The sequence below is a fragment of the Maniola hyperantus genome, chromosome 7 (genome assembly GCF_902806685.2).
Source record: "Maniola hyperantus chromosome 7, iAphHyp1.2, whole genome shotgun sequence".
Lineage (NCBI taxonomy): Eukaryota > Metazoa > Arthropoda > Insecta > Lepidoptera > Nymphalidae > Maniola > Maniola hyperantus.
Genome location: NC_048542.1, coordinates 2,912,397 through 2,936,262, shown reverse-complemented (window position 1 = coordinate 2,936,262; position 23,866 = coordinate 2,912,397). Strand labels below are relative to the sequence as shown.

Below are 23,866 nucleotides of genomic sequence, written 5' to 3'. Positions count from 1 at the left end.
TTGAGTATTTTAAAAAGCTATATTCTATATCAAATACATTTATAAATAAACAACATCCAAGAGACAAAACATTTCAAAATACTTTTCAAATACTCTTACAATAAAAACATCATTTTATAAAATGACAAACATAAAAGATCTTTTTAACAGTTCAAAATTTTCACATTAATTTACCTATTATTTTAATATATTTTTGCATCTACGACCACTTTCGTATTATTCATTCGCAATAAAAGCAACATTTAAGGATATTAACAAGTAATTGTGGGCCCATAAAATTTCAAGAGGCCTTATTAAGCCGAATGCTGCTGGTTATTTTTAATAACTAGGAATTTATTGGGCTTTAAAACATAAAACCCCCTGGGAAATTTTTGGGGGCTTTAATTTTTTTGTCTTGTTTTAGCGTAGTTCACCTTAAAAAAGTTGTTACGACCGTTTGTGGAGCAGGTGTAATATTGAAGTAGTTTTGGCTTGATGGCGTCAGCAAGCTGCTTGCAAAGCTCCTCACCCCACTGATCAGAGACCTTGATTTACTTCACTACACATTTAGGCAAAAATATATAACCTACAGTATATATTAGGTAGTAGTACATAGTAGGTGTCATTACAGAACCCTGCTAGTTTTATTTTACAATAACTAAGTCAAATGAAGTCAGCGATTTAATAGGAGCCCAAAAAATAAAAGGGGGCCTGGGAAAATTTTGGGGGCCCACAATTTTTTTGCACGTTTTTGCCCTTTAAGCGAAGTTCGCCTTCAAGAAGTTGATAAGTCCGTTAGTAGAGCCATCGTGGGAGGTGACGGGGCTGGAGTCCTGCAGTTCCGGCTCGATGGCCTTAGCGAGCTGTTTGCCGAGCTCCACGCCCCACTGGTCGAAGGAGTTGATGTCCCAGATCACGCCTTGGGTGAAGATCTTGTGTTCGTACATGGCTGTAATAAATATACAGAAAACTAAGCATTTAAAATCAGTACCCTTATTATAAATGCGAAAGTGTGTTTGTTTGTTGGTTTGTCCTTCAATCATGGTGCAACGAATTGACGTGATTTTTTGCATGGGTATAGATAAAGACCTGGAGAGTGACATAGGCTACTTTTTATCCCGGAAAATCAAAGAGTTCCCACGGGATTTTTAAAGAACCTAATTCCACGCGGACGAATCATCTAGCGAATAAAATCTTACCAATAAGCGCTCCGAGTGTGAAGGGAGTAACCTTCTTCACCACGATGGAGTTGGTGGGACGGTTGCCCTTGAACACCTTGTGTGGAAGGATCTTCACGATCGCTTCCGGCGCCATGCCGGACTTCTCTAGTTCTGCTTTAGCCTGAGAAATATTATTGAATAATTATACTTACAAGCTAAATGATTTTGTCAAGGATATTTTCGGGAGGTGGGGTCAACAAAGAAAGATGGGCAGGTCGCTTGTTTGGGATGCAACTTGTGTAGACACTTTAGCTGCATCCCACATTCAGGCGACCTCCTCTATGGCGGGTGCAGCGGCCATCAGCGCCGAACAGGCCAAGAGGCGCAAATATGAAAACCTCGATGGGAGCTTCGTATTCGTGCCTTTTGGTGTGGAGACCTTGGGGCCGTGGGGCCCGGGGGCTCGAGCTCTTTTTGAAAAAATTGCGAAAATAGTTATCGAGTCAACCGGGGACCCGAGAGCTGGCAGCTACCTTGGTCAAAGAATTAGTTTGGCCATCCAAAGGGGTAATGCTGCCAGCATCTTGGGTACAATGCCTCGCTGCAGTGGTCTCGACGAGGTTTTAGATTTAATTTAATTTATTTTAGTTTTAATTTAATGTTGTTTTTTTTTAGATTTAAGTTTATTAATAGTTTATTTGTTAACCATTGATAATAAAATATAATTACAAAGAAAGCAAAATATTCAAAATAGATAAAATCCTAAAAAATTCAAAATAGATAAAATCCTAATGGCCGAGCCAAATTTTTTTATAGCTTTGTATACAATGTTAGATGTAAAAATTCAGTGACAATCAGTTTAGTTTGAATCTCTTTCAACTTATTAGTTTGTATACTTGGGACCTGGCCTGGCGAAATTATATATTTCTTAAAGCAAAGCTTCTAGAGCTATAGGTGTTCGAAGTAGGTATATTATATTATCATTTATCACACAAAAAACATTTTGGATACGGGTGTTGAAAATGTGGGTACAAAGGAAGTCTAATAATTCTAAATAATATCTGTCCCGGCTGTACTCACGTGTGTAGTCGACGTTAGTCCGACTAGTTTCGAACCCATACGGGGTCCTTTTTCAAGGGAGTCCGTTCGCGCACGCGCCGCGGTTTTGAAAAAGGACTCCGTATGGGTTCGAAACTAGTCGGGCTAATGTCGACTACACACGTGAGTACAGCCGGGACAGATATTATTTAGAATGGAAATTACTCACGGTAGTTTAAATGCTAAAAGAAGTCTAATAAATTAAATTTTCCGATACTCAAGGGCCCCGAAATATAAATATCAGGGGGTTTGCTGAAAAATAAACAGAATTAATAGAAAAGAGATAAATATATTACAGTCCCCGGAGATACTTACTTCGTCGGAAGTCTTCCCCTTCATGAGCGCTTCGGTTTGAGCTAAGAAGTTGGCGAGTAAGATCTTGTGATGAACACCTCCAGATATGGGGTTGTGAGTTTGCGCCGGGGCTATAAAGTCGCATGGAATTAATCTGCACAAAAAAAATCAGACTTATAAGTATAAGATGATGCCCGCGACTTCGTGAGCGTGGACTTAAGGTTTTTATAAATCCCGTGGAAGCTCTTTGAACTTCCGGGATAAAAAGTAGCCTATATCCTTCCCCGGGATGCAAGCTATATCTGTACTAAATTTCGTCAAAATCGGTTGAACGGATGGGCCGTGAAAGGCTAGCAGACAGACACACTTTCGCAAATCACTACCCCTATTATAAATGTGAAAGTGTGTTTGTTTGTTGGTTTGTCCTTCAATCACGTCGCAACGGAGCAACGGATCGACGTGATTTTTTGCATGAAAGGAATATAGGCTACTTTTTATCCCGGAAAATCAAAGAGTTCCCACGGGATTTTTAAAAGCCTAAAGTCACGACACGAAGTCGCGTGGATATCGGTCACGTACGAATCCGACTCGCACTTTACCGATTTTTTTATATCAACACTAGCTGATGCCCGCGACTTCGTACGCGTGGATTTAGGTTTTTAAAAATCCTGTGGGAACTCTTAAATTTTCCGGGATAAAAAGTACCCTATGTCCTTTCCCGGGTTGCAAGCTACCTCTGTACCAAATTTCATCAAAATCGGTTGAACGGTTGAGCCGGGAAAAGCTAGCAGACAGACAGACAGACACACTTTCGCATTTATAATATTAGTATGGATTTTTGTTTTTTTATCATACATATCTTTACACTTGTTAAAACTGTCCAAACTATAAGTCTGTCACCACAAACATAGACATAGTATGTCACGGGTCCCGTGTTGGACCTGTTGGCCCCGCGGGTCACGTATTTGCCGTTACTCTCCATGTCACCTTGTTGGCAGTAGACTCATCTGGTACCTTGGTGGATGAGCTGGTAGGTGTGTTGGCCGTTGGTGCCGGGCTTGCCCCACTGGACCTGTTCGCCCCCGCGGCTCATTATTTGCCATTACTCTCCATGTCACCTTGTTGGCTGTAGAGTGCCTTGATGGATAAGCTGGTAGAAGGCGTGTTGGCCGTTGGTGCCGGGCTTGCCCCACACGATGGGCCCCACTGGACCTGTTCGCCCCCGCGGCTCATTATTTGCCATTACTCTCCATGTCACCTTGTTGGCTGTAGAGTGCCTTGATGGATAAGCTGGTAGAAGGCGTGTTGGCCGTTGGTGCCGGGCTTGCCCCACACGATGGGCCCCACTGGACCTGTTCGCCCCCGCGGCTCATTATTTGCCATTACTCTCCATGTCACCTTGTTGGCTGTAGAGTGCCTTGATGGATAAGCTGGTAGAAGGCGTGTTGGCCGTTGGTGCCGGGCTTGCCCCACACGATGGGCCCCACTGGACCTGTTCGCCCCCGCGGCTCATTATTTGCCATTACTCTCCATGTCACCTTGTTGGCTGTAGACGTACCTAGTGCCTTGGTGGATGAGCTGGTAGAAGGCGTGTTGGTCGTTGGTGCCGGGCTTGCCCCACACGATGGGCCCCACTGGACCTGTTGGCCCCCGCGGCTCATTATTTGCCATTACTCTCCATGTCACCTTGTTGGCAGTAGACCTACCTAGTGCCTTGATGGATGAGCTGGTAGAAGGCGTGTTGGCCGTTGGTGCCGGGTTCGCCCCACACAATGGGCCCCGTATTGTACTGGACCTGTTGGCCCCCGCGGGTCACGTATTTGCCGTTACTCTCCATGTCACCTTGTTGAAAGTAGGCTGCAAACCTGGTCAAAGAAAAGGTTGGTTAGAATTAGTAGACTGGCCAAACCCTTCTCATTCTAAGAAAAAAGATTCCGACGAATTGAGAACCTCCTCCTTTTTTTGAAGTCGGTTAAAAAAACCAGTGCTCGTAGTGAGCCTGCGATGAGTTGATCATGATTTTTACTGTCGAATATCTTCTTTAAATATATAAAATGAAAAGGTGACTGACTGACTGACTGATCTATCAACGCACAGCTCAAGCTACTGGACGGATCGGGCTGAAATTTGGCATGCAGGTAGCTATTATGACGTAGGCATCCGGTAAGAAAGGATTTTTGAAAATTCAACCCCTAAGGGGGTGAAGTAGGGGTTTGAAATTTGTGTAGTCCACGCGGACGAAGTCGCGAGCATAAGCTAGTTAAATTTATACGGATACCTATGTAAATACTGATCGTAGGGCAAAAGGGCGTGCGTCTCCGCGCCATAGAAATTGCTGTACCACACACCAAGCAATGCCAGAATCACTGGGGCCTGTAATAAAATATTTAAAAAAATTACTTGGTTTTAAAAACCTAAATCTACGCAAATGAAGTCATGAAAAACCAGCCGAGTGCGAGTCAGGTTCGCGCAACGAGGGTTCCGTACTACAGACGTATTTTTTGACATTTATACGATAATAAAAAAACTATGATTCATAAAAATAAATAAAAATCTGTGTTAGAATGCACAGGTGAAGCCTTTTCATATGATACCCCACTTGATATAGTTATCTTACTTCAAATATTGAAATTACTAATTATTAGTTCATAACCACAATTAAAAATTTTTTGTGTGATGTAACCACAAATTCACGGTTTTCAGATTTTTCCCCTAATGTCTGCTAAGACCTAGCTAGCTGCCAAATTTCATGATTCTAGGTCAACGGGAAGAACCCTGTAGGTTTCTTGACAGACAGACAAACAATAAAGTGATTCAATAAGGGTTCCGTTTTTCCTTTTGAGGTACGGATCTCTATTTTCAGTACACGTACATTTTTCTCCAACGGTGCTGTAGTGAAATGGTTGTCCATAAAGTTAGCTCCGTCGAGAAGTTTCTCAAAGTTGTCAAATCCGACGTAAAGCGAAATCGATAGACCGATCGCTGACCAGAGGGAGTACCTGAAAAATCATAGTAATGTCTGTACTCTATCCACATATAACAAAGAAGTTAGTATAGTGCTCTCTCTGTTACGTTATCCCATACAAATGACAGAGACGAAAATCTCAGTGAACATCAACCATTTTGAGACACCAACCAATCACAAACAAGTTTTCATAAAACATTCGAAATTCAATTCGAAAAAATGGTTTCATTTGTTTCCTTATTTCATTCTTAGGTTTTGGTTTCATTTCTTAGGTTTTTAAAACTCTTTGATTTTGCGGGATAAAAAGTAGCCTGTATGAAATGTAAGCTAACTCTGTACCAAACTTCATGAAAATCGGTTGTACGGTTAGGACATGAAAAGCTAGCAGACAGACAGACAAACAGACACACTTTCGCATTTATAATATTAGTATGGATTACTATAGAAACTTCTTACCTTCCTCCCACCCAATCCCAGAAACCAAACATGTTTTTGGGATCAATACCAAAAGCGGTCACCTTTTCAGCATTAGTTGAAAGTGCTACGAAATGTTTTGATACAGCTGATGGCTGGAAAGAAAGAAAAATTAAATTGGGTATTTGACTCCAATTTTTTTAATTACTTTATTATAAACAAGGATAAAAATAATGACGTAAACTGAAAAAACTAATTAAATCGATCAAATAACAAAAAAGTTATAAGCATTTAAATGTTTCTGATTAGACAGACATAGCGATATAGCATTTTGACGTCACACCTTACTAATGCCATAGTAGCTTCGTGCGGTTTCATACAAATTTTCGTTTTACGAGAAAGGGATAGAAGGCCCTCCCACTCCAAAATTAAAATGCCTGTAACTTTGTAAATCTTTGTTGGATTTTAATTTTTTTTTTCAGCGTACGTCATTATTTTTATCCTAGTTTATAATAAAGTAATAATATTTATCAAATTCAAAAGTAGGAAAATACCTAATTGTTAAAGTATAGTTTCGATACGTTCTACGTACGATAGCGTTCCTGTGTTGGGGAATATGCAAAGAAACTTTCAGCTTTTAGTCCACGAGTTTTTGCCTCGCAGTTTGACTTAAAATTGCAACTAAAATCTAGTATAGGATGGAATCAAATGTTAGATACCATCAAATGTTATAATTTAGTATATCATGTTTTCGAAAATCGATTTTGATCGCTATTAGTTATTACACTCGAGAGCTACCCAAGGTAGTTATATCGGACCCGTTTTGTTAAATCTTTATACAATTAAAAATATAAGATAGTCTTACGTCTTTAGCGACTTGAAGGAACCAGTTCTTGGCGGAGGTGGCGTTGGTGATGGTCTCCTGCGTGGTGAAGGTCTTGGACGCGATGATGAAGAGCGCGGTCTCAGGGTTGAGCCGTTTCAGCACCTCCGCTAGGTGGGTGCCATCGATGTTTGATACAAAGTGAACCTGGTCATACCATAGAGCTTTTAATATATGGCACTAACTACTTGGCACTGATAAAAGATGGCCTTGAAACAGCTGTTCTGTTTGGAGGCCATTTTAAATACGGAACGGAAGTAACACGAACGTTACGTCAAAGACATGGTTATGGTAAGGTTAAGGTATTTAAATATTTCGAAAACGACAAAGCTTAGTCTAGAGAAGTGAAAAATAGTTGGTTACTATGAGTAAGTCTAAAAAACATTAGATTTAGATATGATATTTTAAAAAATAGAATATGCTATCTACAAAAATTTTAACAAGTATTATTAAAGTATCTCATTTAGAAATTGTACTGAGGTAAGTTTATTTAAGGTACAAACCTTAAGTTGATTCGAGTAAGGCTTTAGTGCCTCTGTGACCATAAGAGGACCAAGGTCTGAACCGCCGATACCGATGTTTATAACATCTGTGATAGATTTGCCTGTGTACCTGTTGAAGGTAAATAAACCATACTTTAGTAAGGAATCAATGGACTTATCAAAGGCATTCGATGAAGTGTAGCATATCATATAATATTATATGACAGACACTTTCACATTTATAATATTAGTATGGATTTATATATTATAATATCTAAATACTTCTATATACTTAATATTATAAATGTGAAAGTGTGTCTGTCTGCTTGTCTGCTAGTTTTTCACGGCCCAACAATTTAACCGATTTTGACAAAATTTGGTATAGAGATAGCTTACATCCTGGGGAAGGACATAGGCTACTTTTTATCCCGGAAAATCAAAGAATTCCCATGGGATTTTTAAAAACCTAAATCCACGCGGACGAAGTCGCGGGCTTCCTGTAGTTTTAATATAAATTCATACCCTTTCCAGTTCCCACTGACGACTTGTTCTGAGAACTCCTTCATATGAGCTAGCACCGCATTCACGTCTGGTGATACATCCTTGCCGTTGACTAGTATGGGCTTGTTCTGTCTGTTGCGTAGGGCTATGTGCAGGACTGCTCTGTCTTCAGTGAAGTTGATCTTTTGACCTGCAGTGAGTTATAACTGACTATTACTAACCTTAGCTTCATTCGTACACAATCTCTGAACTAAGATAATAGGCTAAATCAATGCTATCCTTTTCTGCAGGAAGTATTATGAAAGGAATAGCAATAGGATTACAGCAAATTAAGTTTTTGGTTCATTGCATATCATGGACTTCCGCAAAGTAACGCCTGCTTCTATCCAACAATAAAACTTATATTTCAATTCAATCTTTTTGGCAGCTGAACAGTGGGCAAGTACCATATAGATAGACGATAGAAAATATATGTGACCAAATATTATGTCATTGTGACTTATGGCTAACTTCTCAGCTGCTAATGAATTTGAATCCTACTGTACCAGCAAACATGGCGTCTCTGGCTTGTTCTACATTGCGGCTTCTAGCCAGTTGAAGTAGCAGAGCTAAGGCAGCCTCGTCCACTCTGTTTTTAGAGTAATCCAGTAATATGTCTCCATCGTTTGGGGTGGGAATACGAAGACTGTTGAAGAGAAATTTTATTAATAATTATTGTTTGTGTGATAATATCTAGGTAAGTAGGTAGGTAGTGCAAGATAACATTGTTTTTAATTCTTTTTTACCTACATCTCTCTTATTTTATTAAATTGTCAAAGATAACAATTCAAATTATTATAATAGCATCGCAAGTTCATCAATTAAGTATGACATTGCTTCGTTGCCGGTGACCTTTTAAATTTTGACTCACTTGAACTCGAATGATATACCTAACTTAGTGAAATTCGAAAGCAGGTAGGTACTTATTACAGGATCTAATAAGGTCATTTAACAAGGACGAATTAAATAGTTCTTATAGTTTAGTTATAATAAATTAAAAAGTTTTGTTCTTTTTTTAAATAAATCAAATATTTTAATACCTGAACTTATTGAAACGTTCGGGATCCTTTTGAAATAGTTGTTGAATATTAATTTTATCGGCGTTCAAGTTGTAGAATTCTTGTAGTTTCACGTACGCCGGGTCTTCTTTTAAATTGACTTTCGGTTCCATTTTTATTTCACAAAGTTTTCGTGTTCTCGCCGAAAAATTAAACCGAAACTGCCGTATCAACAAGATTGATAACGAATGTCGATTTGACATCTCAATGACAAGCGAAGGTTATTTGCGTTTTGATTCTTCATTATTCACTGGACTGGAGCTACTAGTGTCGAAACACTAAATCGATTTTACATCGGTATAATATCGATGGTATCATATGATTCACAAGAAAGCGAAATACAATAGCCGGCAAAAAATATTGTACTCCGACCTTATGAGATTTCGGCTTTGTAGAGCGTTGTCTCTGTCACTCATACCTATGTGACGTTTTGTCGGTCTCAACGACAGAGACAACGTAGAGCGTTGTCAACCACTATCTCTTTCTAAAGTTCGACGAACAATATTTTCTGCTGCGTACTCTAGATTACAGATATATAGACTCACCCGTTTCATAGATTTAGTAAAATCTAAAGAATTTCTTTCATCGTTATTGATGTTTTATCTGCCTGTCTATGTATACTACCTGCTCACTTTTCAGTCGCCAAAAAGACTGAATTGAAATATAGGTAGGTACTTAAGTTTTGAATTATTCATTATTGCGGTTAATAATTCTGTTGTTCACAATCTCTGTTATAAATACTCATCGACGCGATGCAAATAACTCATCCGTTTCATAGATTTAGTAAAATCTAAAGCATTTCTTTCATTTTTATCGATGAAAGGAATTCTTTAGATTTTACTAAATTGTAAGAAATATGAATTATTCAATAGTGACGCAACACACCCACGAAATTGATCTTTCGGCATAGTGCGAGACGAGTGCGAGCGTAACGACAGATAACTCGACGACTGTTTAAAATGCGTCTTTTAAATATTCGAGGTTTAAAGTTTTCAATTATAATTAAAACAACATTATAACGCGTTATATAACTTATTTATTTTTTCAAACCATATAAGTATCAAGAATACACAACTAAATATTGGAAACTGCTGCAAAAATAAAAATGATTAATAACTAAAAGAACCTATATTTAGGTAAGTGCTTTAATTATTTATTTATTAATTATTATTAATATTCTAGTGATAAAATTGAAGTAAGATCTATGTGAAACAAAAGTTACGGCATAAACTTTAGAATAAAAATTTAATAATAATATTTATTAAAATTACAATAAATATTATTTAAAATATCACCCAGTCTAAATTTTAATAGGATGTCTTATACCGACCGTTTACTATAACTTGTTCTCTGACGTAATGTTGGCACCATTGCAAATCACACAAAAATAAACCCTAAGTTCTAAGGCATAAAGCAAACAAAGCAATGGTGCCAACATGACGGCAGGGAATAAGTTATAAATAGTGAACGAGCTGTGTAATGTGTAGTCAGCAAAAGTTGTCAAAGATCATCCTATTAGAATTTGGACAGGATATTTAATACCTGTCTTTTAAATTCAAGGCAAGGCAGTATTCAAACCAACTGCAACACCCCTCTGAATATTATGAGCTCGTTCACATCAAAATTTATATCTCCCTAACAATGGTGCTAATTTTTAAACAATCTCTAAACTAACAGGTCTAAAAATTATTATTTGAATTTGTAATCTTTTTGTGGGAACCGTTTTAGCTCTGGTAACCAAGAAATGTCAGAACTCCACAGAATTAAAAATCAGACTATAAGGCAGTTTATAGAGCTGTCAATGTAGAGATTGTGTCCAACCGAATTAGCGCCATTATAGTCCGTACAAAATGACTTCTCACTCGCCATTTTAACTCTATGTGTCAACTGTCATGTCATGTAAAATAAGCTGCGCGATTGCAGTAGAATGATAGTTACAATATCACGACCGCAATCATCTCTGATTGGTTGACGCTCGCTCACTATTGGCTACAATGCATTGTTGCAACAACACTAGCACAAATTCAGCCAATCACAATTGAAATTGTAATAATGATTGATGCAGGTTTTACGAAATCGCCCTAAAGGACTAAAATCGAACTTTTAACATGACAGTTGACACAAAGTTAAGATATTGTCGCGTAAGAACTCATTTTGTACGCGTTATAGTACAGATTTACATTAAGATCTATAGAGTAAGTTTGGTCTTCCATCCACATTGGCACGAAAAATTGTTATTTTTCGTAATAAGCTACGAAATAAGATTAATACTTCATCTTTTCTAACTTTAATTTATTAATAAAGAAGGGCCCGTTTCACAACCGCCAGCTGCGCGATATTCTAACGACAGCTGCAATGTCAGTCATTTTGACAAATTCCCAATACAAAGAACTGTCATATAAGTCCTGCAAATTGCTATTGCGCTGGAACCATGTCTCATTAACATTGAACGGCCACGCGCATTAGCAATTTGCGGGACTAATAACGTCAAATTTATTTGTTAGACTAACTACAGACTGTTCACTATAACTTGTCCTCTGCCGTTATGTTGGCACCATTGCTTTGTTTGCTTTATTCCTTAGAACTTAGTGCGACAAGGCCCTCTGTTGGAGAACAAAGGATTAGAATCTTCAAACAAGAGCAAAGGGGTCACTTGACGGCAACGTTAGTTCAGACGCCACGCACCACGCCACGCGCCAAGATAGCCTTGTCGCACTGTATAGGGTTTATTATTGTGTGATTTTCAATGGCACCAACATAACGTCAGGAGGCAGTTATAGTGAATGGTCTGTAACTTTAAGTATATGGAGGACGTTGTGAAACAGGCCCTTAGACATTTAAGTAAAGTCACCATTAGGCTAGCCATACTTCGGATGCTTTTTTATACGAACACGCACGAAAAATGTTGAGAGCGTGCAGACTGGGTGCAAATTAGCCATACTTTCACCTAGTCTGTGAGCTTTCATAGTACTTGGAAGGTCGGGATTGTTCGTGCGTGTTCGTACGCGTCAAATTCGTACGAAAACGCATCCAAAGTGCGGTAAGCCTTAGTCCGTTTTCGAAAACCAGTGCACTAGCACCAAAATATGAAATGTATTTAATTTACTGTAATCTAGCTAATGTTCAGCGTGCGTTGCAATGCGACTTGCACGCTATTGTACGTTGTTACTGTCGGAAACCTTTACGCAAGTGCCGACAACTGTACAAAATTTATACTTAATCGGATGATTTATACGCGTACTCATAGTTAATGAACAGATAGACAGACTGACAAAATAAGAGTTATAATTTGTATAATATAGGCAGATCGTAATCTATAAGTATAATGCGTAAAAAATTAGTTTCCATGCGCCATTTTAATTTTATGTGTCAACTGTCATGTCAAAAGTACGATTTTAGTCCTTATTTTAAAGGTGAACCGTACTTTTGACATGCCAGTTGACACATAGTTAAAATGGCGCGTGAGAAGTCATTTTATACGGACTATATACCAAGTTGACATCAGGTAAAAAAACCTCAGGTTGATAGTGAAGGGGATTTGTTTGAGCATGGCTACTGTATTATGCTACAATGCGAGAAGCGAAAGGTTGATTGACGAACCAATAGCGCGGTAGATATTATTTCGTATGTGGCTAAATATCGACAAATCACCCACTGCGCAGGTTCAAGGTCAGTTCTTCTTACCTGACGCCAACGCAACGCAAAATTCCTATTACGCTCTGAACATTAGACGAGTGGCATCGCAAATGCGGAAATATATTACCTAGCTTCACTAAATACGTATTCGTTTTGAGAGCGTATTAGATGTTTGGCGTGGCATTAAACGCAAAATAGTCTTTATTGTAAAGAAATAAGGATCCATTTTCTGAGCAGAGTCACGCCCCACCACTAGTTACAGTAGCGCTTTGTAGAGCGTTGTCTCTGTCAGTCATACTTGTGTGACGTTTTGTCGGTCGCAACGAAAGAGACACCGCTCTACGAAACCGCTATCTCTTTCTAAAGGCCGATGTACAATATTTTCTGCTGTATACTGTACATTAGCGTCACAACTGCTTGCGTGGCTAATAGGTGTGAGTGTGTGGGCACATGACTACGGCGGATATTAGTCTTTATTACAAGGTGATAAAGATGCGTTTCCTGTGCAAGGCCACGCCGACCGCTAGCCACATGAGCATGGCAGCTGCGTGTGTCGCCAATAGCTGTGAGTGTGTGGGTGCGGGCACGTGCCAGTATAGCGGGAAGTGACGTTTCAGAAGCTCGCTGCCTATGTACAGGAATAACGCGTTTTGACCTGGAAAGAAAGAAACATTTATTATCATCATATTAGAAAATGCGAAAGTGCTGGTTTGTTGGTTTGTCTTTGATTAACGGATCGACGTGATCTATTGCATGGATACATGATTCTACATACAAGCTGTTCTACTTGTATAGAATGTCATGTATGTAGAATTTAGTACTAAAAATTATACTAGATGGCGCTGTTAGTTTTTACCTCGCGCTCTTAACTTTGTTAGGTGCATAAAGCAGAGAGTGTCAACTCACCAGCATAGTACAGAGGTCTGCCTCCCCACTTTGTCTTGAGGTCTACCAGGAAGTAGAGCACAGCTTGTATGAAGAACGCCATGGATGCTGTGACCAGACAGTAGGACACCGACCACAGGTTTTTGTTAATGGGGATTGGCCCACCATTCTTGGAAAACATGCAAAGGGCGCCACCGGATACTCCGAAGACTATCGACCAGAAAATCCAGCGCATTATGCGGGCTCTGCGGAAAAATAAGTTAAAATGTATAGAATAGCCAAATTCACAACTTTGAAAACATTACAGTGAACTCTATTTTCCTTCACCGTTAAAGCAAGTGATATTTAATTACTTAAAACGCACATAACTCCGAAAAGTTACAGGTGCGTGTCCGGGATTGAACACCAGACCTCCGATTAGCAGGTGGACGTTTCAACGTGGCTATCAAAGCTTTTTTACTGGACTAATATATAAATTCAAACAAATATGAATGTAAAGCTATACACTCACCGTGCATGATTATAGACCAGCATGATCCTAGTGGCATGAGCCCCAGCTTGCACCACCAGCACTCCAGAAAGTATTCCCAGGATTCCTTCCGGATCATGTGGCACCACTGTGTGATAAATCTTCCGGAATGTTCCACGGTCGTACAAGTGTGATGGCCCCAGTAAAAACCTATAATAAAACAAATGAAATGTATATAACTCGAACATTTCTTCCATTCTTTTTTCAGGCATGGAATTTTAGTACACCTATGTACTTAATAGACAGTTTCAATAACAAAAGCTTGTTCTAAGCATGGAGTTTGTCTACATATATTAAGTTTCCTATGTGCCACAAGAATTTAAAGTTAGAACAAATAAAACAGCCACCTAAAAAGTTGGTACCATTGTCTGATACTATTTCTTAAGGTGGGCCACATCTTAAATAGCAGTTTGATGAAGAAGAGATCTCAAGGTAGTAATTGAGATTTTAAGGGATTTTGCGGTCAGTCCCCATAACCATTGCCTCTCTTTTTCAAATTTCGTGACGCAAATATTGCACTAGATAAAAACTAGACGTAACTCTGGATCACAGAATTACATTCGAAAGAATATTTAGTATTTAAAGCACAGTAATTTAAACTGCAACGCATGTTATGCATTTTACGTTTCAATACCTTTTCTGAATTTTGTGCTTTGGACGTTAGTCATATGCTCTCAAGATAATAATCTAAATATATAAAAGGAAAAGGTGACTGACTGACTGACTGATCTATTAACGCACAGTTCATACTACTGGACGAATCAGGCTGAAATTTGGCATGCAGATAGCTGTTATGACGTACGCATCCGCTAAGAAAAGATTTTTGAAAATTCAACCCCTAAGGGGGTGAAATAGGGTTTTGAGATTTGTGTAGTCCACGTGGACGCAGTCGCGAGCATACGCTAGTTATAACATAAAACAAGTTTATTCAGAAGGTCCAACCTGTCAATATATCCTGCAATGCCTCCAGTGCAGTTTTGCAGTGAAAAATCTCCCAAAGCGGTGCGATGTAGACCACCAGGTCCTGAATAACCCGGGGGACAACCTGGTGCTGGCACCAGTAGGGTTATGCACACCTATACGACAATTGTTATTGTTATCGGTTTTTCAGAAATAGTCAAGTTTTTATAAATACACTATTAAAAATTAAATAAAAAAATTATAAGTAGCGTTTGGCTACAGATTATGCAGACTAAAAAATCATTTAAAAGAAAGCTATCTGAGCAACCTGAACATATTAGTTATTATTATAAAATTTTAGAGTATATTTAAAAAACCATGTTAAATAAACGGTTCTCCATAAAACACACTTCAAACCAACATCTGTGTACTATGCACTAGATAGGTCATTCTGAACAAAAGTTGTATAGGCTGCAACTTGCTTTGACTTACAAGTTACAACTTTATAGCCAGTTTCACACTAATTTTGTTTTCATAGAACACGGTTTTTGTTCATGAATGACCTATTTTTAACCGACTTCCAAAAAGGAGGTGGTTCTCAATTCGGCGCGTTTTTTGACCGTAGCACATAGTGGCCGTTGGTTTGAAGTGTGTATTATTAGAAACTGTTAATTCAACACCCAATTTTTAGTAAAACTTACAACCACTGATTGAAATGAAATGTCACAATTTCTTCATGTTATAATCTATTGAATTATTTACGTTATCATGCTCTTTATTGGTCCTTCGAGTCGGATTCTTTTCCATTTTCAAAAACAGTTTTATTTATATTATTAAAGCACACTATTAAGAATAGAACTGGTATATATTTTTATTCAAGTAAACTTTTACAAGTGCTTTTGAATCAACAAATGATTTTATTTACCACTGATTCGAAATGCCGTTCCTACAGAGAAGAACCAGCAAGAAACTCAGCGATTGCACTTTTCAAGTGACTTAACACTTACTAAGGTAAGTCTTTAACTTCAGTTAGATTTTTCTCTTGCCTAGAAAATACATAATAATCATGATAAGGGTAGAAAAGATTTAATATACTTGTATAGCGACAATCAATATAGTTGCGAGCCATTGTTGCCAGCCTGCGGCGATGTCACGGAATAGCGAACGACCTGGAAAAAATGAAAATATTGTACACACAAATACATCAAAATAAACATGAGCGAAGCGAGCAATTTTTGAAAGAAAATGTACCAAGTACATCATCAAACCCAAAATTAATATCGAAAATCAAATATTTGGATTCAGAGAATAACTACAAAGAAATAACTTGACTGAGTATTGTACTAATTTTTTATAATTTTTTGTCTAGCCTATCTATCTATACTGTAGTTTTCATTTGCTCGACTTAAAAGATAGACAAATCGCAGAAACCTACTCGGAGGAACGCGTCAGCAACGCGATTTGCCCGGCGCTTTAGACCTTCTGGAGTTAGATTTTTCACTAGTATCACGATTTCATTGTCAGTGTGAGGTAACAAGGTCGTATGGGCCGAGTATATAGTCGACGCATTTTAAACTGAGTCGTTGAGTTATCTGTCTGTTTCGCTCGCACTTACCTACGACCTGTAAGTGCGAGCGAAACAGACATATAACTCGATGACTCAGTTTAAAATGCGTCAACTATAGTACGCCTTTTGCGCATTTCAGTGAGAAGCTACTTGTTAACCTTTTAAAGTCAGTTAAGGGAATCAGATTGACGACTTCCCTGGCGCAGTGGTGAGCGCTGTGGTCTTATCAGTGGGAGGTCCCGGATTCGATTCACGGCAGGAGCAATTTGGGAATCTATAATTTCTAAATTGTCTCTGGCCTGGTCTGGGAGGCTTCGGCTGTGGCTAGTTAACCACCTTGCCGGCAAAGCCGTGCCGTGTAGAATCTGATAAGGGGTATGGGTTTAATAAATTCCAAGTTGGCTCAGTTCCATCTTAGACTGTATCATCACTTTCCACCAGGTGAGATCGCAGTCAAGGGCTAACTTGTATCTGAATAAAATAAAATAAATTATACCTAAATAAATAAACGTTGGGGTCCCAAGGTGCTGGTATGGCGACCTCGCACCGGAAGACGCAGCATTGGAAGACCGTCCCACTATGTGGACGGACGACATCATACGAGTCGCAGGGAGCCGATGGATTCAGGCGGCGCAAAACCGTGGCGTATGGAAGTCCCTACAAGAGACCTATGTCCAGCAGTGGACGTCTATTGGTTGATGATGATGATGATGATGAAATTATACCTTTTTATTTTAAATAGAGATAGCGAGCAAACGAGCAGGCGGGTCACCTGATGTTAAGTGATTACAGCCGCCCATGAACATATGCAGCACCAGAGGAACCGCCCGATGCGTTGCCGGCTTTTTAGGAGTTTGTTGGTCCGCCCCTTGAATAACCCCATGTTGTAATCTAGTGGGAACACCGCCGATGGGAGTTGGTTCCACAGTTTGCATGTACGTGGAAAGACCTACCTGGGGTTATGTTCTGGCTGGTCCTCATGAAAGCGCACTCTAAAGCGCCTGTGATAAGGTACATAGCCGCCAGTCGCTGTAAGACGCCCGGGAAACGTACATTTGTCCACGAGGAGTTGACCGAACTCAGGCATATGCCTGCAAGTGATAGTAGGAGGGATCTGCGGGCCACCTGCACCAATAATAATGTCTATTTATAAAAAGAAAAAAATGAAAAATTAATATATTTTTAATTACTTAATACCCTTAATAACAACTGGTTATTACTAGTATTTATGTAAATATTTCATTTCGTCCTACCTGTAATTTGTCTATGACAAAAATAAGTAAGAATAATAAAAAAAAATTAATATCCTTAATAACAACTGTTTATTACTAGTATTTATGTAAATATTTTATTTTGTCATATCTGTAATTTGTCTATAACAAAAATTTATAAGTAAGAAAAATGAAAAAAAGTATGAAATGAAAAATGAAAATAGTTTATAATTTTACATAAAAAGAAAAGCATTCTATTGGTTTGTAAAATAATCAGGTTTAATTATTTTAGCGTTTATACTATAGTGAGTGATTTACATTATACTTTATATCACACACCGGCTTTACTCACGTGTTTAGTCGACGTTAGTCCGACCCCGGATGGGTTCGAAACTAGTCGGGCTAGCGGCTAAACACATAAAGCCGGTGTGATATAATGGTACTGATTCTGAGCACAACCTAATTTTAGAGTATTCGCTCTTGCTCTTCTTTCTAATGTAATGTGAAAAGGACAGACACAGTTTGACAGTTTTAAATTTAATTTTTAACTTAATTTTGAATTTCTAATGTTAAAACCCGTGATTTTAGCGCACAGTCGCGAACCTACTGTTTAAATTTGTATTGTCTAAAATTTAGAGTCTTTAAATGTGAAAGTCATGTTCCGTTCCTTTTTTAGCATTGTTAAAAAGAAAAGGATGCAGATACTCAAAATTTAGTTTAGAGAAAGACAACTGAATCGGTGCCAATGTTTAATTTTTTTTAAATCAAAGTCTTAAGTATTTGAGAAGTGTGTTAAAACTTCATATTTCTCTCTCCTATGTCAACATTGACTTTTGCCTAGCTGTGTTTATTTTCTAGGAACATTAATAATTTTCATTTATGTTTTAAATTATTTTTACCTGAGTCAATGCAGTGGTTCTAGGCATTGAGGTCCTAAGTCTAGCGTTGAGGGAGAGCACTAGGGCTTCGCCCATTGCGAAGGCGAACCACGGGAACACCACATCTGCGATGGTAATGCCATTCCACGTGGAGTGGGAGAATATACCATAGCCACCACCGCCAGCGTTCACAAATATCTGTGAAAAAATAAAATTATAGTTATGATACAGTTCTTGCAATTCACGAAGGCGAGTGAACTTTACTTGTGGTTACGTCGTTTACACGGGCATTGCGCAAGTGTGCGTGCATGTCGGACGACGACGTATAACCTGTATACGACGTAACCACAAGTAAAGTTCATTCGTCTTCGTGAATTGCAAGAACTGTAACAATTTACGATTTTATTTTTAGGCAAAGCCTTGTATATGCATACTCTTGAGGTTGAATTCTCTGTGGCTCTGTACTATTAACATACCATAAGTGCAATAGTGAACCCTCTAAATATGTCGAGTGAGCGAAGTCTAGAGCGAGTAGGGGACCTCGGCACGCTCGCTTCTGTCGTCAGCACCCTCGTCTCTGATCCTAGCTCATTGTCTTCCCTGTAATAATAGTATTTTTGTCAGTGGTTTATATAATATTATTATGGAACTTAAACTTAGTGAGTAGTCAATCAGGTTAGGTCTATTCCCTTTGGCTTAAAACCATTTTTATCAGGACCCCACCAACAAAATGAATAGAATGAAGATACCAAGCTTGTCAGTTCATTGAGAGTGTGTATGCTTGGGAGTGTGTGTATGGTTGTGAATGTGTTTGTATGATTGTGAGTGTGTATGGTTGTGAGTATGTTCGTATGTTTGTGAGGTGTATATCCATGTGAGTGTGTGTATATGCTTCTGAGTGTGTGTGTGTATGCATGTGACTGTGTGTGTATGATTGTGAGTGTGTTTGGATACTCATGACGTGTGGAAGCTTGTGAGTATGTGTGTATGCATATTATTGTGTGTGTATGATTGTGAGTGTGTTTTGATGCTTATGAGGTGTGTATGCTTTTGAATATGTGTGTATGCTTGTGACTGTGTGTATGATTGTGAGTGTTTGTATGCTCATGAGGTGTGTATGCTTGTGAGTATGTGTGTATGCTTGTGAGTGTGTCTGTGTATGATTGTGGGTGTGTACTGTGTATGTTTGAATAGAATACATATTTTTTTTAATTCAAATTAACCTTTCAAGTACTTTGAATCATCAAATACATCTACTACTTATTCGGAATACCTTTCCTACTGAGAAGGACTAGCAAGAAACTCGGCGGTTAAACAACAAATACGATTGATGATGATTAAGTGTGCCTGTATGCTTGTGAGCATGTGTGGTGTAACTAAAACAGTTTTTACCTTGCAAAATATGTCGCGTAAAACCGTCCAGCCACTACCCGTTTTCCAATCCCCTTGACAATATACCAGAGTGTGGCCATAGACAATAGCACCACCACAGCAGTGAGGATTGGAAGGTAGGCTGCATCAGGTTCAGCTGTCATGCGTGGGAGACATTCGTGTTTGATCTCTGGAGTCACATTAATACTGTACTGTCCAAACTCTCCAAAATGATACGTCCCTGTGAAATAAAACAACCATATGAAAAATGAAAATGTAAATGAAAATGAAAATTAATTTATTTCATACTAGCTGAACTGCCCCGGCTTTGCTCAGGTGGAATTTAGAAAATTGAGCGGGGAGGTCGAATTAAATTTTTCTCTACGTAAGAACCTTCCTCGTACTTCAAAGAATATTATAAAAAAAGAATTAACGAAATTGGTTCAGCGGTTCTCGAGATTTGCGATGACATATTTGGTGATTCATTTTTATATTATAGATAGGACATCATGGTGTTATGATAAGGCAAGACTCTACTACCAGTTCGAAATGCATATTCTACTGAGAAGAGCCAGCAAGAAACTCAATAGTTGCTCTTTTTAGGGTTCCGTACCTCAAAAGGAAAAACGGAACCTTTATATCCTATAAAGGTTCCGTTGTCACTTTGTTGTCTGTCTGTCTGTCAAGAAACCTACAGGGTACTTCCCGTTGACCTAGAACCATGAGATTTGCAAGTAGGTAGATATTATAGCAGACATTCGGGAAAAAACCTGAAAACCGTGAATTTGTGGTTACATCACACAAAAAAATTTAAATTATGGTCATGATCTAATAAAATTAGTATTTTCAATTTTGGAAGTAAGATAACTATATCAAGTGGGGTATCATATGGAAGGTCTTTATCTGTGCATTTTAAAACAGAATTTTATTTATTTTTATGCATCATAGTTTTTTAATTATTGTGCAAAATGTCGAAAAAATGCGAATGAAGTACGGAACCCTTGTTGCGCGAACCTGACTCGCACTTGGCCGGTTGAGGTACGGAACCCTAAAAATGGTAAAATAACCTATTTTTGTTGTTCATACCCTATTTTTCTTATTACATAAAAAGTACATTTTAACTTGAGCTGCATTTAGTGCAATTCCAAGTGATTAAGTATGTATTATCATAATACTCAGCTCAGCCTCAATAGCTCAACTGGTATAGGAGTGGACTGAAAACCGAAAGGTCAACGGTTCAAATCCCGCCCGTTGCACTACTGTCGTACCTACTCCTAGCACAAGCCTGACGCTTAATTGGAGAAGAAAGGGGAATATTAGTCATTTAATATGGCTAATATTCCTGGCTAATATAAAAAAATAAAAAATACATGATACAATGTTTTTACATAATTTCTATGTAGATGAAGATTATATAAAGTTTACTTCAAATGTTTAATTGATGTAGTAGTTACTGCTGAGTTATACAACAATGCCGTTTTACTATTTTTTATCTACTTTTTCTTTAGATATTTTAACAAAATGCTAGAAGTATCATTTTGTTAAAACATCAATACTAATATTATGCGATGTGTTTGTTGATTTGTCCATCAACCTAATTCCATACAGACTAAGTTAACGGCCGGCCAGCATTATAGTCATCTATCTAATATTATGTAAAAGTAAAAACTGACTGACATATCAATCATCATCATCATCATCATGATCAACCCATTATCGGCTCACTACAGAGCATGGGTCTCCTCTCAGAGAGAAGTTTTTGGCCATAGTATACCACGCTGGCCATGTGCAGATTGGTAGACTTTACACACCTTTGAGAACATTATGGAGAACTCTTAAGCATGCAGGTTTCCTCACGATGTTTTCCTTGACCGTTAAAGCAAGTGATATTTAATTATTTACTTAAAACGCATATAACTCTGAAAAGTTAGAGGTACATGACAGGGATTGAACCCCGACCTCCGATTAGAAGACGGACATCCTAACCACTAGGCTCACAATTTTTTATCAATGACATCAATATACAGCTGAAACTATTGGGTCTAAAAAGTTGAGAAAAAAGCAAAAGTTTTAGCATGTAAGTTTTTTTAAAGTGCAGACTTTAATTATATACAATATAAATTGATATTAATTATATACAATATAAATTGTTGCCATGTAACGTATACTTTATAAAATAGATGATCTAAACCATTTGATAAAGCCATATTACAGGAAATCACTGTTTTATAGTATTCATTATAATATCCAGTCCCATGACTCATTTGACCCTAAAGTCGATGTGAGAGAGATTAAGTATACAAATAATCGACTACTTATAGGTATATTATATGTTCCTAAACTAGGTAGCATATTATGAAAAGGTGTTTTATATTTACAGTTATGTATCGTATTTTAACAACCGGTTCGAGGTCGAAACAAACGCGTATATTGGCAAATAACAAAGAAGAACATGGTTGTTTCATCTAATTATTTAGAAGTCTTGTACTAACCATTACATATCTCTCCACTGCTATTTCGTATAGCATATCGAAGAGGACTGAAAGTTTCGATCAACACTGCTCCAGATGTTGGCAAATTCTTTGTTGGAAGCAGCATACAATCCTCGCACTCAACATATTGACTCCAAAATGTTATGTTCTCATTTGTAGTAATCTCCAAACAAGCTTGGTCATATTTTAACTTGGTGCCGTTGCAGTTGCGTATGGACGCGCCCACATTTTCGAAATTTCCTAGCATTTTTACAATTCTACATCAGTTTTGAGAAAATATTTGCTCGATACGCAGAATTGACTACACAATGCACTTGCAAAAATTACGAATTTGCAAAAACAACTCAAAACAACTTCGAAAAATATGTCAGCGTATTGACAGTTGTTGAATCATCAAATTGAATGAATTAAAACGTAGTGATTATATACTCTTTTTTTTTTTTTTGTTCTTCTTCTGGCTTTACACAGATTAGCCAATGTCAGGTTTGTTATTTATTAAAGTTTAAAGTTAGGGAAACTATGGATAAAATTGAAAAATCGGGATTTGGAATTTGAAAGGAAAAGGATAAGGTTTTCACTAATCTAATAATAATATACCCACATATATACTATAACTTGATATCATTTTTTTCTAGGAACAAAGCTAGAACTTTATAAATATTTGAAGAATTAGTATATAATAAACAAACTATAGATGTAGGAAATGGTATATGCAATGATTCGAGATGAGCAAGAAAGGCAGACCGATCATACAAAGTGCATGCAAAGAAAATATGGTTCAAGTCCCCATACTCCCCACAGGAACAGTAAGGATCGGGAACAATTTTCATCTTGTACAAATGGGCTGGTGTACAAACATGACCCAAACGTATTCTACACAGAACAGAGGTGACAGTTTTGGAGAAAACTAATCGACTGAACCATGGTTTTCTCGGAATGGACGTCTGAATTTTTCTATAATGTTTACCTACTGAACTATCGTTATTCCATACCCCATCCCAGGTTTCATACAAATATACTTTGGATAAATTTATCAGGTCAGAACAATAATTGGTGTATGGGACAGTATCTCCAATGCGTATAGCCTCATTTGCCAATTGATCAGCTCTTTCATTTCCGAGAATGCCCACATGGCTTGGTACCCAAGCTAGGACAACATCGCAATTTCTCTGTGAACATTTATATAAAAGATCTCTAATCCCAAAAACAATTGGAGACTGTTTATGGGATTTGAATGGAAATCTATTAATAGCTTCTAAAGCACTGCGAGAATCAGAAAATATTATGGTTTTCGGTATCTTTAAAATTAAAACATATTCTAAAGCTTTAAGTAAACCATAACATTCACCGGTGTAAACGGAAGTTTCAGGTGGAAGTTTAATTTGTTGTATACCTTTATACTGTGAATGATATACCCCAACCCCAACACAACTCTTATCCTCATGCTTAGAAGCATCTGAGAACACATAGTGCCTGTCGGGCCATTTATTATTGACGATGTTAGTAAATTCCTGTTTTGGATTA

General features: G+C 37.9%; 2 protein-coding genes across 2 annotated transcripts; both read right to left on the bottom strand.

Moving 5' to 3' along the window:
• On the bottom strand, positions 1-9,102 carry Pgi (glucose-6-phosphate isomerase). Its single transcript, XM_034970271.2, has 12 exons — positions 8,856-9,102; positions 8,322-8,461; positions 7,798-7,966; positions 7,297-7,405; positions 6,776-6,940; positions 5,953-6,065; positions 5,404-5,530; positions 4,810-4,904; positions 4,238-4,396; positions 2,553-2,685; positions 1,179-1,320; positions 1-928 (listed from the first exon to the last, which is right to left on the bottom strand). The coding sequence occupies exons 1-12, from the start codon at positions 9,074-9,076 to the stop codon at positions 738-740; spliced, it is 1,764 nt and encodes a 587-aa protein (XP_034826162.1). The 5' UTR covers positions 9,077-9,102; the 3' UTR covers positions 1-737.
• Positions 9,103-9,892: 790 nt separating this feature from the next.
• LOC117983658 (heparan-alpha-glucosaminide N-acetyltransferase-like) lies at positions 9,893-22,712 on the bottom strand. Its single transcript, XM_034970272.2, has 10 exons — positions 22,343-22,712; positions 19,872-20,091; positions 18,956-19,079; positions 18,501-18,677; positions 17,344-17,515; positions 15,919-15,992; positions 14,866-14,999; positions 13,906-14,073; positions 13,416-13,639; positions 9,893-13,164 (listed from the first exon to the last, which is right to left on the bottom strand). The coding sequence occupies exons 1-10, from the start codon at positions 22,587-22,589 to the stop codon at positions 12,986-12,988; spliced, it is 1,719 nt and encodes a 572-aa protein (XP_034826163.1). The 5' UTR covers positions 22,590-22,712; the 3' UTR covers positions 9,893-12,985.
• Between the last annotated feature and the right edge of the window lie 1,154 nt (positions 22,713-23,866).